The sequence below is a fragment of the Paramacrobiotus metropolitanus genome, unplaced genomic scaffold (genome assembly GCF_019649055.1).
Source record: "Paramacrobiotus metropolitanus isolate TYO unplaced genomic scaffold, Prichtersi_v1.0 Parri_scaffold0000014, whole genome shotgun sequence".
Classification (NCBI taxonomy): Eukaryota; Metazoa; Tardigrada; class Eutardigrada; order Parachela; family Macrobiotidae; genus Paramacrobiotus; species Paramacrobiotus metropolitanus.
In genome coordinates, this window is record NW_026570234.1 from 646322 (window position 1) to 661162 (window position 14841).

General features: G+C 40.1%; 3 protein-coding genes across 4 annotated transcripts; 1 reads left to right on the forward strand and 2 right to left on the reverse strand.

Moving 5' to 3' along the window:
* Window positions 1–81: 81 nt before the first annotated feature.
* On the reverse strand, window positions 82–4487 carry LOC129584502 (ribonucleoside-diphosphate reductase large subunit-like). The gene is made up of 17 exons (XM_055476683.1): window positions 4475–4487; window positions 4275–4375; window positions 4121–4180; window positions 4014–4053; window positions 3864–3940; window positions 3724–3809; window positions 3447–3588; window positions 3287–3370; window positions 2914–3155; window positions 2558–2759; window positions 1998–2147; window positions 1782–1937; window positions 1548–1613; window positions 1170–1478; window positions 799–987; window positions 612–740; window positions 82–484 (listed from the first exon to the last, which is right to left on the reverse strand). The coding sequence occupies exons 2-17, from the start codon at window positions 4317–4319 to the stop codon at window positions 395–397; spliced, it is 2067 nt and encodes a 688-aa protein (XP_055332658.1). The 5' UTR covers window positions 4320–4375; window positions 4475–4487; the 3' UTR covers window positions 82–394.
* Window positions 4488–6689: 2202 nt separating this feature from the next.
* LOC129584496 (eukaryotic translation initiation factor 3 subunit I-like) lies at window positions 6690–8430 on the reverse strand. The gene is made up of 3 exons (XM_055476672.1): window positions 8286–8430; window positions 7681–8150; window positions 6690–7434 (listed from the first exon to the last, which is right to left on the reverse strand). Exons 2-3 carry the CDS (start codon window positions 8125–8127, stop codon window positions 6877–6879), a joined length of 1005 nt encoding a protein of 334 aa, XP_055332647.1. The 5' UTR covers window positions 8128–8150; window positions 8286–8430; the 3' UTR covers window positions 6690–6876.
* A 205-nt stretch (window positions 8431–8635) lies between these two features.
* LOC129584497 (grpE protein homolog 1, mitochondrial-like) lies at window positions 8636–10749 on the forward strand. Of its 2 annotated transcripts, XM_055476673.1 has the most exons (4): window positions 8636–9003; window positions 9160–9367; window positions 9450–9575; window positions 10206–10749. In XM_055476673.1, exons 1-4 carry the CDS (start codon window positions 8846–8848, stop codon window positions 10632–10634), a joined length of 921 nt encoding a protein of 306 aa, XP_055332648.1. In that variant the 5' UTR covers window positions 8636–8845; the 3' UTR covers window positions 10635–10749. The 2 variants fall into 2 exon arrangements, with proteins under 2 accessions (XP_055332648.1, XP_055332649.1); XM_055476674.1 differs by lacking the exon at window positions 9450–9575.
* The last annotated feature ends 4092 nt before the right edge of the window (window positions 10750–14841 follow it).

Genomic DNA, 14841 nt, shown 5'->3' on the forward strand with positions numbered 1-14841 from the left:
GATAATCAAGACAGTTATGGCATGATGACATCGTGAATAAAAAACGGACAGGGGAAAGCCAAACTGAAATTTCAACTGCTATTTTAAAGTAGATTGCTCGATTTATTAATAACTGCAAGTGTATGAACCACTTAAACAAGCCAAAAGAGTTAAGTCAATAATTCGAAAACCATTCTTCCTTGACAATTATTTACACTGATTAAACACTAAAACGAGCCATTATTTTCTGAATGCATGGCTAAACACAATAAAAAACCACACGTGCTCATAACTCGAAAATGTGAGAACAACAATTATCGAAAAACTAATTTTAAGAAGTACAAAGAATCGACATTACTGCAGATGCTGTCGTTTGGTCAAATAATACCACGGTTAAAGGAGTGCCAGTATTCGCCTAGCCGCTGCACATCAAGCAAGAGTCCTTGTTTTTCAACGAGCACAACAATGCCTCCGCGCTCTTCTTAGGAGACATCGGTTTCATTATCTGTAAAGAAGCGATGATAACTGATCAGTTGCAACGTATCACACAAACCCACTAATATGGTTTACAACTTCATTTGAAGCAGCTTAGATACAGGCTACAGCGAACAACGACGGAATTAAGCACTCACGTTTTCTTTATTCATCGCTTTTGTAGTTCCGGCCTTTTGGGCAGATCTCGCCTTTTCTTTGTCCACAGTAAACTGAATCGCATTGGCAGCTGGTTTGGTCCGCAAATAATACATGCCAGTTTTTAAACCCTAAAACGATACACAATAACGTAACAAGGTCCATTACAAATCCAGCCGAAAAACTCACCAGATTCCAGCCGTAAAAATGCATGCTGGTCAGCTTCGCGAAGTTTGGCTCAGCAATATGTACATTTAAGGACTGACTCTGGCAAATGAAGGCACCACGATCGGCTGCCATCTGCAGAATACTTTTCTGCGGAATTTCCCAGACCGTACGATACAGGAGCTTCAGATCTTCCGGCATTCCGTCGATCGTCTACAAAAAGGAAATAACAAAAATGGTGAAGGAACATGGCTGTTAAGTAGCCACAAAATGGAACACCAAGCAGATGCCAAATAGATACGCAATCAAGTCGACAACATTTGTTTCAAATTTGTTTCTCTTATGCGCACGGAAATACCTCTACCAGCAAGGGCTCACAGTAACACAGCTCTCACCTGAACTGATCCATTATTAGCAATCAGGTCGTTCTTCATGTCATCGTTCCACAATCCGCGATTGGTCAAGTCCCGCAGCAAATGGTGATTAACCACTTGGAATTCTCCCGACAAAACACGACGCACAAAAATATTGCTGGTATACGGCTCGATGGATTCGTTATTGCCCAAAATCTGAGCCGTGCTAGCCGTCGGCATGGGTGCCAGAAGAAGACTGTTGCGAATTCCGTGTAGAGCAATGGCTTCCTTCAGTTTAGCCCAATCATGCAGGCCAGTAGGAGTCACGTTCCACATGTCATATTGCAAAATCTATAAAACATTTATACTGCTTTAAGCAAACGGCAAGACGCCATTATTTCACTCGAGTTCGTTTCTTACTCCTTGGCTGGCTGGACTGCCTGGATAAGTTTCGTAGGGACCATACATTTCTGCCAATTCACAGCTCTGAAATTTCACAAAATAATCTTTAATAGACAGATCTAGAACAGTAATCGAAATAACTCAACACCAGCACACAACTAAAAATCTGGTGTACCTATTTTGTACTGCTAACACAGGTAAGTAATCGTTCACTTCTCAAGTAATACCGGATAAATTTTAAAGGAACCTTACCGCTTCCAAGGCTCCGTAATAAATTGTCTCAAAGATCTGGATGTTGAGCTCCATTGCTTTGCGACTGTCAAACGGGTACCGCATTAGCAGAAATGCATCAGCAAGGCCTTGCACACCGATACCGATCGGGCGATGGCGCATATTGCTTCGCTTGGTCTAACACGAGAAAAAAAAGTTTCACCAGAATTGGTACGAGAAACGAATAAATAAACTTACTTCCGGTGTCGGGTAGTAGTTGATATCGATGATTTTATTCAGATTTCGGGTCAAGACTTTAGCTGCTTCTTTCAGCTTTTCGAAATCGTACATCCGATCTTCCGTAACGAACATGTTTAACGCAATGGAGCCGAGATTGCAAACGGCGGTCTAAAAAAACGTCGTTTTTTAAATAACAAATCACAGCTACATGAAAAAGGTTGTGAGACTAAAATACGAAGCCAGTCCAAAGTCAGCATACTCAGAGTAGGAAAGATTCAGTTCAGACTACCACTGCACGATAAAACCAAATTCAAACAGAAATACTTACGGCGTGCACAGATTGGCATAATCGTTCAAATTCTTCTGAAAAAGTGGTCCTTGTATACCATGTCGTTGCGACTCCATGATTATGCGTCGCTTATCATACCTGAAAACAAATCACAGCTACATGAAAAGAGGTTGTGAGACTAAATTAATACGAAACCAATCCAACTCACAAGTCAGCATACTCAGAGTGGGAAAGATTCAGTTCAGACTACCACTGCACGATAAAACCAAATTCAAACAGAAATACTTACTTCGTCCGGAGAGCTGTATTCAACGATTTCCGTGCACAGATTGCTGCACTTAATCGTTCCCAAATTCTTCTGATTGGACTTGCGGTTGCAGTGGTCCTTGTATACCATGTACGGTGTGCCAGTTTCTATTTGCGACTCCATGATGGCATGCCACAGTTTCTGGGCCGGCATGCGTCGCTTATGTTTACCTTCCTTTTCATACCTGAAATTTTATTCGCAATTGAATACTATAATCCTGAATGCTGATAACTGTGTTAAAAATCGTACAAAACACACCGCAAACATATCAAGGCTAGGGAATTAAAAAAATTAAACCAGAAGGATCCTATTGAACGTCAATCTCAGCAAATTCTTACTTGGTGTACAGCGCTTCAAACTCTTCCCCCCATACATCAGCCAATCCCGGGCATTCATGCGGACACATTAGGCTCCACTCCTCGTTGGTCTGAACACGTTTCATGAACAAATCCGGAATCCATAGCGCATAGAACAAATCTCGCGCTCGCTGCTCCTCGGCGCCATGATTTTTACGTAAATCCAAGAAATCCATGACATCCGCATGCCATGGCTCAAGATAAATTGCAAACGCGCCAGGGCGCTGAAACATGTAAAATTAGTTATCTGCGTCTTATTTCTTTTGTCTTTAATCTTTATCAACAGTCTTAACCTTATTAACTTAATTTTAGGAATTTGCTAGTTCTAGTTTTTAATTTTAATCCCAAAGCTCACTTTGTTTCCGCCTTGATCGACATAGCGCGCTGTGGCGTTGTATACCCGCAGCATAGGAAGCAGTCCATTTGAAATACCATTGGTCTGCAAACGATGATACCAGTCTTGCACAAATTGTTCGCACACCATCGCATGTTTTTGATGGAAACTTTATTCTTACCCCAGCAATGTACGACCCCGTGGCACGAATGCAGTGGACATTCAATCCGATTCCTCCCGCAGACTTAGAGATCATCGCACACTGTTTCAGCGTATCGTAAATGCCTTCAATGCTATCTTCCTTCATCGTCAACAGAAAGCAGCTGAAAACGTTACAATTACTACGCTACCGGAATATCATCAAAGCGATCAAACTACTATTCAATTGTTTCCCTAATTATTCCACCACATAAAATTCAAGCCAAAAGTCCGTGCAAAACAAGCGATACACAACATACCTGGAAAGCTGGGGTTTCGGGGTTCCGGCATTAAATAAAGTCGGTGATGCTTGAGTAAAGAGCCCACGCGAAAGATATTCATACGTCTACAACAATTATCTTAAGTAAGAGCAATCAATTACGAACGCATTTCCGATCACCTCGATGGCTGCATCAATGTCAGTCCCATGAATACCCACAGCAACCCGCATCAGTAACTGCTGAGGACGCTCAGCGGCTAAAATGCAATTACCAATTTACAAATTTTTTGTAAACAAAAAGAAACTGGATGGCATAGTTGAAAGACTTACTTTTTCCACTAGCTTTCAACAGGTAAGATCGCTCCAGCGTCTGCATTAAAGTATTCATTATACAAAAAACACTCAGCATTTAAAAATATTATTTATGAAAATCTAACCTTAAATCCAAAGTATGTGTATTCATAATCACGCTGGTAATCAACCGCATCGTCCAGGATCTGTAATTAAGTGCATTCAGGTAAATCATGGTCACCGCCAAAAACACTGAAGGGGGAACCATTTTTTTTAGAGTAAAAAGTCATCAAATCAAACCTCAGCGTGCTCCATAACCACATCGAAATATTCCTTTGAGACCATCGGCGCTGGCTGATTTGTGCGCGGATTAATGTAGTTATACAAGATTTTCGCGCAATCTGAAAGATTTACGATTCCATTACAATTTACAACTATCGAGCGTTTACACGAGTTACGACTCACACGGTCAAGACCACCGTATTGAAAAATATACATACCGCTGAATTTATCCTTTGTCGTTAACGTCACAGTGGAAGTTCTTCCACAGAATCCACAAAATACCTGCTGACGATACAACGGATTGATTTTCGGGAAAAGCAGCCGCCAATTTTTGCGGAGACTTCAACGGAGATTTCAGCGGAGATTTCGCAGCTTCCTTCACATTCTTTACCTCCATTTTCTCGCCGTTGCAGCAGCAGCACTGTTTCCTACGACCAATCATCCGCAATAAGAGCTATGAATGGGCACTTCTAATTACTATCAGAATCAATGTGATGTGGTTGACTTTAACTACTCGGGAGCACAAATAAAGGAAACAAGTCACAGACGATCTGATGATTTCCTATTAAAATTAAAAACTGATTTACAGTTACTTCACCCTTTAACGTTACGTTAACGCTATGTACCACCGAGCACCTACGGACGGCTGAACCGCTAACTTCGGCTATGCATGTTCTATCATGAGTATTTTGCCAGCATGTTACATGTACAAATACTTCATCTGGCCGCTTGCAGCATCCAACCGAACACCGGAGAGCTATACCAGTATCTTCTTGAAATCAAAAACGCAGCACAAAAAATCTTCCTTATCCTAAACTGCCGTTACTAATAGGACTAAATAAGGACTTCCTAACATTGTAAACCCTTACCACGATTTTCCAACTGTCTGTAAAAGTTATTCTTACGGTCTTACCAGGTGTGATCAGGACGACTTCGCGAAATGTTGAAATAAGAAGAGAAAATTCCGAAATGTTCTGAGTTCTCGGCTGTGAGCTGCAAAAATTTGAAACTAATAAGTAAACAAAGGAAAAGCAAACCTCTGCTGAGTCTGCTTTGAACGTGTGAATAGAATGAATGAGGTGATTTTGGCGGTACTTATCGCTTCTGGCGGCAACGAGCAGTGGCGCTATAAAACTCAGATATATGGTCCAGTTGAACCGAACCGTACCAACTTCGAGCCGCTTCACTCTTCAGAATTAGAGATGGGCAAACTAAAATTAGTCGACTAATTAGCGGTTAACTTCGGTTAACCTGACCAAAACTAAAAAAATTAGTTTAGCAAACTTTGGTAACTAAAAAATTTAGTCAGAAGCTTTTTAGTGACTAAATATTTTAGTCAAGTCGATTTTAGTTACTAAATCTCCACGGTTAACCGGTTAACCAAAATTGTGGTTAGGGCCCTAACAAACCAAGCCCAAATGTACAAAACAAATCATTGGTGCATTACACACCTTCCCTGTACTCAGTACTGCTCTAATAATCGCCTCAAGTATGACCAAATGACGAAACTACGGGCGGACGACTGCAGCAGTACCAGGAGGTGTGTAATGCATCTTGATTTACGGCTATATTATTCCAGGGTCTGAGTGAGCCGCACTAAATGACTGTTTATATACATGTACTGGAAAGTTTAAGCTCGTCTGACTCGACAACCATAGGCGTACGGCGAAATGAGCAACATATTTTTACAAATGACAATAGCCTGGACGCAGTAAATTACACTTAATTTGAAAACCGAAAAATTTAATTTTAGTCTCGGTTAACTTTGGTTAACCGGTTAAAAATTTTAACCAACTCGTGGTTAACTACTAAGAAATTTAGTCGCCAACGTTTAGTTGACTAAAAGTTTTAACCAAGTCAGTTTTAGCAACTAAAACTTTTAACCGAGTTTTAGTTTAGTTTAGTTTAGTCAGTTTTAGTTTGCCCATCTCTATTCAGAATCAAATCAAAAGACCGTGGGGAAAGTCAGCCATCGCTCTAACTAAAGAAATTGGGAAACGACTCCAGCTCCAAACAGGTGAACCTCGTTCCCATGAGTTCCTGCGCCAGCGAATATCGTTGGAAATTCAGCGAGGCAACGCCACTTGTGTACTTGGAAAAATGGAAGGAGCGGCAGCATTAAATGAGATTCTGTTGCTGTGAATTCGTGACTAACTATTTTCGATATGTCATGTACTCGTATTTATGATTAAAGATAAAAGAAGTAATCAAAAGATGCATAAAACCTGAAAGCCGTGATTCAAACTGATTTTATTTTATACAAATCGATATTAATATTATCTGGGAAGTTCTCATTTTAAATTTCGATTTCAAAAATAGAGATCCTATAAACTAGCGTCCATCGAGACCAAATCCAGAGCTGGCTGCATTAAGTTTCCATTTTTTGTATCTTTTAGGCGCATGGTGTACAAAAAATCTCAGTATTAGTTTTAGTATCTCCATCATTAATTTTATATTTTAATGGTCTATTTCTTCAGTTCGACGTCCAGATAAATATACCACCATCAGCGAGAAAAATATAAGTACCTATTATAAAAGCCAGAATCAGATGTCAAAGCGGTTAAAAATAACGTGAGAGCTTTAATTCAGTATATGAAAAGTAAGAAACATCAGAGGTTAGTTAGTACTGAAGTTCATATTCAAAATACTCCGGATCCAGTGTATGCAACCGGCAGTAGCCGTCTTCACCACCAGTGGCAAAACTATTACCATCGGGATGGAATGCCACACTGTTAATGGGACCGAAATGTCCACGCACCCGAGCAAACTCCTCTTCAAAGACCATGTGGAAAAAGCGAGCTTCGAATTTACCATGACGGACATCTGTGGTTGTGACGGACATGGCTTCCTGACCACCACCCAGGAGAATGTGCTGCTTAATGGGAGATACTGCTGCCGAATTTACTGGTCGATCCGCCTTGTATGTTTTCATACAATCCAAAGTCATTGAATCGAATAACTTAGCGGTTGTATCTTTCGACGCAGTAACCAACATAATCTCATCTTTGCTCTTTTGGATATCCATGATTAAGCCTGCATGGGCTCCGCTATGGGTCTTGCCAAACTGTTTGGCTCGAACTTCCACGATAGATAAATCACCGTTACTGTGACCGGCTATAATCGTTTCATCAAATGGCCCCCACGTAGCGGCGGTAATTTTATTTCCCATGACATCCAGCTAAAAGACATGTTATTCCATATCAAGCAATAACAGCAGCGAAATATTAACGGCGTTATTTACTGTTACAAGTAACTGTAATATGTACTAAGCACTTGCAATAAAACCACCAAATTAATAAAATCGTGAAGCAGTTAATAAAATCGACTCAATGTTACTTTATTTAAAGAAGTTAACGAGCATCATTATACCGTAATTCAAGTTGATATAACATGTCACATATAACTGTTTCTCATCACACCTTACCTCGAAGATGCTTTTATCGTCTTGCATTTGCGCAGGATCCCTGACATCTTTGACGACCAAGAAGCAGTGGTGGCCGGCCTGCATTTCTGTGGTGTAATAAAATTCATTTCCGGAATAGGAAAAGGCAGCACAGCGAACAGTGGTTGGCGTCTTCTGCCAGCTGACAGTTCTCCCAGTCTCACAATCCCACAAACGCCACGAAGCGTCTCCCGAGCCGGTGATAACTTTGTGCGACTCCCAGTCAACATCAATCGTCCACACAGCACCATTATGACGATCATTAATGGATTGCTGTTCAGAGCCAAATGTTCCCAGTCGCTCTCCATTTGCGGAAAACCATACGACCGGGTACTTGTCCTTGGAGCAGCTGAAGAACAGATCCCCTTCGCGATTGTACTTCACCTGGGTGATGGCACGGTCATGTCCATGAAGCAGAATCGGTTTCATGGTCTTGGGGTGATCAGTTAGCGCTAAATACAAAAACAGTACTGACTACTGAGTAGATCTTCAAGCGCGTATAGCGTAAGCATAATGGCGTAAGTACTCGTGAGTTCGCGAAGTCACGAACCCTGCTGGAACCGAATGTCAGCGAAATCTTCACTCACCTTTAATAGAAAGTTTTCCCGAATAACGCACTGTAAAAAATACGAAATTCTGAATTACGAAAACTAAAGCAAATCACTTTCTTAAACTACTTCACTGAACTTTCATGGTTAGCGAGGACTACTGCACCGGAGCGTAATCAGCGTATGAACGACGCATTAATACTGCGTGCCACTTTCTGCGTGTAGTTTACTCGCTAGCATTACGTAGCGGCTCGAGCTTCACTGACAGAACGAGACTGTCTGAACGTCCCAATCTTTTGCAGGCCCAGCCCCTAAAATACTAGCTTCGCAACGTCACACAGGTTTTCGGAAAATTTTGACAACTTTTCATCAGCGCACTTCGCCGACAGAGCGATTGCAAAGTGCAAACTCAGAAGTCACTGAGAAGTGTTATTAATTTTATATTTCAGTTAAAAGAATCGTTAAACATACAAATTTTATCTTCTTTTGGTCCAAAAATTGACTTTGGCGCTGTTGGAATCCCCAGTTAAAACTCTGCTTTCCGTGTAATCTTACTTCAGTAGTATTTGCTGACAGGCGACAGCACTCACTGTCCAAAGATGTTGGCTAGAAGAGTCTGGAATCCATGCCTTGCCATATTTGAAACTTCCAAACGGACGTTTTCTTCTCGTACCCACCAGATTTGTCCTGCAAATATTCTTCAACAGAAGCCTTTTTATTCCGCATCCCTGCAGAATACCTGCTTTCCTAGTCTGAGGTAAGGTTTGTTCTGGTGTGTGTTCGCGATTGTTACGGTGAATACAAAAATACGTACCGGATATCAGAAGCACATGTAAATGATGTAATGATGTACGATCACTGTTCCAAATTATTCTGCACACAGCAGTACACCCTGGTTTTCTCTTTTTCTCAGGTTACCTTCTTACCGGTTTTACGCAGCGACTGTTCCTAATGAAAAACTATCCACGGATTCCAACGAAAAATCACAAGAAAATGAGAAGAAGCCGGAGTCCCCTCCCGATACGAATCCGAACAAGGAAAGCCAAGCTGCCACACCTAACAAAGAGAAACAGCTGATGGAAGAAATCGCAAAATTGGAGTCATCATCGAAAAATGCCCATGTGAGTGATATGGTTGTTGGCAGCACCGGGGGGTTCTGCTTCGATAATATAAAGTTTCTCAGTACGAACCGTTTTTAAATAGGCTGGTAGAATTTTGAAACTGCGAACCGCTTATAATGAGTTATGGCGGAGGCTGAAGACTCGTGTTGATGGTTTTCCATCCGTGACAGAGTCGTTCCAGTTGTGGTCTGGAAGGTCTCCGTTTGAGGTACGAAATCCACCGTCTTTTGATTATTGTAAAGTAAGCTATTGGATTAAAACTATCGTTCAGTTAGGGCTTTCCGAACAAAAAATAATGCCGATCGGAAATATTTACCTAATGTACTGTGCTTTTAAGGGAACATCCACTACAGAAAGAGTTTATTTTATGTTTTAACAACAGTGTTGCCCGCTCCAGTTGTCCAGTAGTCCAATTTTTTTTTATTTTTGAAAACCTTTCAACTCGTTCGTTTGATCTTTAATTCTAAGAGTTTTAAGATTATGAAACAGATGTTTTCCTCCAGAGTCACTCCAGACACCTAAAAACTGTTGATGATCGCTGTGTATTGTACACCATCGAGGATAAGAGCTAGATGAATTAGCATAATTACTGTAGTAGTGTAGTAATAGCTTGGAATTAATAAGTAACCGGATGTCACGTTAGGCGATGGGAGGCGATACTTCCATACACATTACACAGTGTTCCCGCACCTGTCGGAATTTAGACCGACAGGTACTACCTAGCAGGCAGCTGCATGGTCATTAAATAATTAAAAAAATTTTGTGCGCCTTCATGGTTCTATTTTATCCAGAGAGATGTGACAGTCGCATTCATTCATAAATTCAATCTATTTTTTAGGACAAATATCTCCGTGCACTGGCAGAAACTGAAAATGTACGGCAAAGATTAACGCGGCAAATTGATGATGCAAAACAGTTCGGAATTCAGTCGTTCGTTAAAGATCTGCTCGAAGTTTCCGACATATTATCCAAAGCTATGGGATCCGTGCCAGAGGATGCTTTATCGGACAAAAAGAATCCTCATTTGCAAAATCTTTTTGAAGGTCTGCGATTAACCGAAGCTCAGCTGAACAAGGTGTTCAAAAAGCACGGACTGGAGAAAATTGAAGCAATGGGTGCGAAGTTTGATCCAAATGTTCACGAAGCCCTTTTCGAAGCACCTGGTCAGCAAGGACAAGAACCCGGAACAGTGATGGCCGTCACACAGACTGGTTTTAAGTTAAATAACCGGACTATCCGTCCAGCTCGAGTGGGTGTCGCTAAATAAGGCGAACATAATTTCCAAGGTAGTTCTTCTTTCTTGTTAGACTTCGGCTTCTTGTTGCGGACTTCGTAACATAATTTCTGGTTGCCTGTCAAGGGAATAAAACTGAAAGCTGGTGGTGGTTTCGGTTTGTTTTTAAGTTAAGACGATAATGCCTACTGAAAGAAAATGGATATTAACTTCGGCTTGCCTTGTTTATTGGTTTTTGTTCACACTATCACTTCAAAAATCTTTTGCAGAATCCTATTTTATGCAAAGAAATTCAGTTAATCCCGTGGTCAGCAATTTAATTCAATTTTTAGTGCACCAGCTCTAGCATCTCTTATTGTCAGAAAGAAATTACCAGAGGGTGTTGTTATTCCATAATAATATTAAATTAGTATTCGCTAACAAGGTTTTATTATATAATTCATGTGTAGTATCACAAAATAATATATATTTTGACATATATTATAATCTGATTTTTATTGGCAGCCTTAGTGTGATTTTTCTTGGCAGTTTAGTATTAACAATTGTACAGTAAGTACACTCTGCATCTGCAATATGCTTTTACCCATACCTTACAAGTTACAACAGATTACTGCACTATGTTATGTAGTTAAAAGTTACTATTTTCGCAGTTAAATTTGTTCGATAATGAACCATTGCTTGTCATAGCAATGATAGCACCCATAGTCTGTGATCCAGCAGATGCCCAGACTACGGGATGTCCAAAATTGTCCATATAATAAAGCATCCCAATTCGGATAGGATAAAATCCGGCCGTTGTCCGTTTCCTGTGCACCCCTCTGTAAGGATATCCGCCCATGTAACTCTGTCGCTCCTCTTACGGCCTTACAGTTGCCGCTCTGAATCAAATGACATTGTACGGTTCTCGAGCAGACGGTACACGGGTACAGTAGTATCACGGCATAATAAAATAATACATAAAAATTGCACATATACTGTACTCTATATCTTCATAATACGAGTATATAGAATATTTATATAAGCATGGAGTTTTATGCTAGGGCCACACTTCAAGTGCGAAGGCCTTCGCACAGTGCGAAGACGAAAAATGCTAATAAGTGTGAGCGCAAAATGTTCTAAGGGATCCTTCGCATCGAACAAAAAGTATGAGCGCCTTTCGCACTTTTTTCTTAAAACGAGTGCGAAGAGCGTCTTCGCACCGTTTTTGGTGGGAGGGGATTTTCTTTCTCCTTCGCACTTGTGCGAAGGAATGGACCAATACCGAGCAACCGGATGTGATTCTGATTGTTTCTAAAACAAAGAAAAAGCATAAAATAATTAGTGGTACCTATTTGTGCAGATGTATTATGTGCAAGTGTATTACATGCATTATCAATAAAAGGTCACGCCTTGCCAACGTTTCTTTAAAAATTTTGTAGACTGTACTTTTCCCTAATCGATATCGAATTGCGATATCGTGCTGAGAACAACCGCTAGCCAAAATTCTGTGAACGAAATCATTTAATTATAGACCCGCCAGTGCAGCGACGTTTTTATTGAGAGGTTATAGGTGTATATGATTTTGTACAAAAATCAGCACGTATGCATACAACTGTAATGGACAGTACTCTAGACGTTGACAGCAGACGTTAACGGACACTAGTACCGCTAGACAGCAGGATGGTCAACAACACACGTCTTTTTGGCAGAATGTTAGGACGCATTTTTCAACGGAGGAATTCAATTACGCTTGAGAGAATTATTAAGGATTATCTCATTATCATAACAATTTTAAGATTTATAAATTCAAACCGAAATGCAGCAGCTCTCGACCTGAATCCCGTCAGTTTTGCGCTCATGACTTGCTGAAGGCGGAGCAGATCTCAGTTTCTTGTAGAAGTTCGATGAAGTGTGAGTGCTCACGTTTTAAGTAAATTTTGTTCGAACTTTTTCTTCGGTTCGCACCTCTCGCACTTTTTGGTACGAAGAAAAGCTTCGAACTGTGCGAAGGAAAAAAGTTCGATGAAATTTGCATCGCACTTGAAGTGTGGCCCTAGCATTATATAGAGTATCTATTAATTTTGTTATGCCGTGGTGTGCAGTACTCGGTGCTCAGCACTTATACGCGACATTTACGGTACTCGTACGAATATGATATAGGCGGGGTGTCGATCGTGAGATTCCTTCGTGTTCCACTTTTGGTTTAAGGATGTCATATTCATGTCCGGCAAAGGGGCAAGCAATCGCTGTTTAAATCCTGATCTGCTGATGTAAACTAACCGTCATATTAAATTAATTAGTATTGAAAGTACGGAAAATTGTTTCAGTTCAACTTTCACTCTACCAGTCTACGAGTACTAAAATCTACGGTGGATTTTAGTAATCTACATACTCGTACATACGCTGGATGCATTGTGAATAGCGATTGAATACTGCATAGTGCATACAATGTGTAAATAAAGTTCCCCGCTGATGCATTTGTTTGTGACGCGATTGCTCACCAATGTTGTGAGTTCATTTCTACTGTATTTTAATTCACTTTTCGCAACGGTAAACTTCTGATATTCCGTTATATTCGTATACACGATTTGGGGGAAGTTTCAAAATTTCCGGCCCTTTGCCATTCGGCTGGCGGCAGTAACATCTGTTGTTTCTAAACAAGGAAGCGAGGTAAGCTTGTGCAATTTTTGTGTATGTTGGAGAACAGCAAACGAAATCTGTAACCAAAGCATTCGATATAGGTGCAAGTATATACAGTAAACAAGCTTTAGAGTAACGCTGTACTTAGGATTCGTAAAACTGTAAAAGGTCATTGGTCTCACAACACGCACCGCCCTGACAATGAGAGAATTCTAGAATATTTTAAAGCGAGAAAATTGGTTGAGTAGGAGCGGAGATCGCGCGGGACAATGAGGAAAGGCCGAACACCTGCAAGAGATGTTTAGTATCATATAATAACTAATACAATTAAAGACTTACAGTCTATTGTAAAACTACAAAAAGTATGCAAGCTGAAATTTACTAGATTTTTTAAATGTGGTATGTCAACTTATGTGTCCATTCCTCAAGTTAGCGACTTACAAAATAACAATTATATTATTAACGCTGGTGTACTTGTTGGATGAACCTGGAATTCAAACCACAGGTGGAAACCGGCACTTGGCATATTTTTGCTGTTCAAGTACTTTGAATTGAACTAACAGAATGTAGTATGAATTTCTTGTAGACACACAAAAACAGTTACCTTTTGTAATTATTAGTTTTATCTTTTAAGTAATAATTTGATAGCTACCCGGGTAGTGTGATCATAAATTTAATGTGCATACGAGTAACTACGAACCACGCCGTGCACGCGGCTACACAGTACGCACTGTTATTGTTCATACGGTACTTCATACCCAGTATTAATATTGAGCGGCTTATCGGTGTACGAAAACATACCATTTCTTTTAAAAAATATAGTATTCAAGCAATAATTTTAACAAGTGTTGTTTATATTTGTGGATGAACCCGTCATTCTTTGGCGCTAATCGATATTGCTGGCAAATGCTGTTGATTAGACTTCCCTTTCGTTAATATTATGAGTGGATTTGGCGCTCAGCGGGATTGTGACCATTGTGTTCCCAATTCAGCATCGAAAGTCAATTTAATGTCGTTAGTTTTGATCTTTTGCCCGCAGTCAAATTGGGATGGGGTTATCCTGTTGACAGAAAGCTTATGTCCAGCGGGCCTGTAATTGATGGACAGTTTACAGTTGGCTTGATGAGTGTCCTGAATGTGAAAGCGAGGTTTGATTGAAATCTGACGGTTGAAAAAGTTGTGCATGAGTGATCTGAACGACAGAATCCGATAATGTGTCCCAAGCTAGAAATCACTGCGCTAATGCATTCGTGCGAAGAAAATCAATTACCTCTGTATATAATTATAAAATAATGTTTATAAAATAATTATTAATATTACTGTTCCTGCAGATTTCTACGTCCTGCACAAAGTATTAGTTTTGATAATTATTGCTGTTCAGGATGATACATTACTGATAATACAGTGATACTGTATCTTTGATTATCCCTACAGAATGCATCGAAATTACTTATTAGTCAGTACGAGTACAGTACCTTAAGGCAGTCTTCGACAAACTATAAAAGTTTTTTATAATAATTGTAGTTTTGTGATATTCAGTCCGAAAAAGCTATTTACTACGTGGAGAGGCATGAGTGATTTGTCATAAAGGTTTAGTAAAATATTTTCGCGAAAAGGTTGA

Bases quoted from the DNA above. Each gene is read 5' to 3' on its own strand.
- LOC129584497 (XM_055476673.1), top strand. From the start codon at position 8,846: ATGTTGGCTAGAAGAGTCTGGAATCCATGCCTTGCCATATTTGAAACT. The intron at 9,004-9,159 runs GTAAGGTTTGTT...TCTTTTTCTCAG, and splicing joins ACCTGCTTTCCTAGTCTGAG to GTTACCTTCTTACCGGTTTT. The intron at 9,368-9,449 runs GTGAGTGATATG...GTTTTTAAATAG, and splicing joins CATCATCGAAAAATGCCCAT to GCTGGTAGAATTTTGAAACT.
- LOC129584502 (XM_055476683.1), bottom strand. From the start codon at position 4,319: ATGGTCTCAAAGGAATATTTCGATGTGGTTATGGAGCACGCTGAG. The intron at 741-798 runs GTGAGTTTTTCG...GTATCGTTTTAG, and splicing joins ATTTTTACGGCTGGAATCTG to GGTTTAAAAACTGGCATGTA. The intron at 485-611 runs GTGAGTGCTTAA...GCTTCTTTACAG, and splicing joins AAGCGATGAATAAAGAAAAC to ATAATGAAACCGATGTCTCC.
- LOC129584496 (XM_055476672.1), bottom strand. From the start codon at position 8,127: ATGAAACCGATTCTGCTTCATGGACATGACCGTGCCATCACCCAGGTG. The intron at 7,435-7,680 runs GTAAGGTGTGAT...CATGTCTTTTAG, and splicing joins ACGATAAAAGCATCTTCGAG to CTGGATGTCATGGGAAATAA.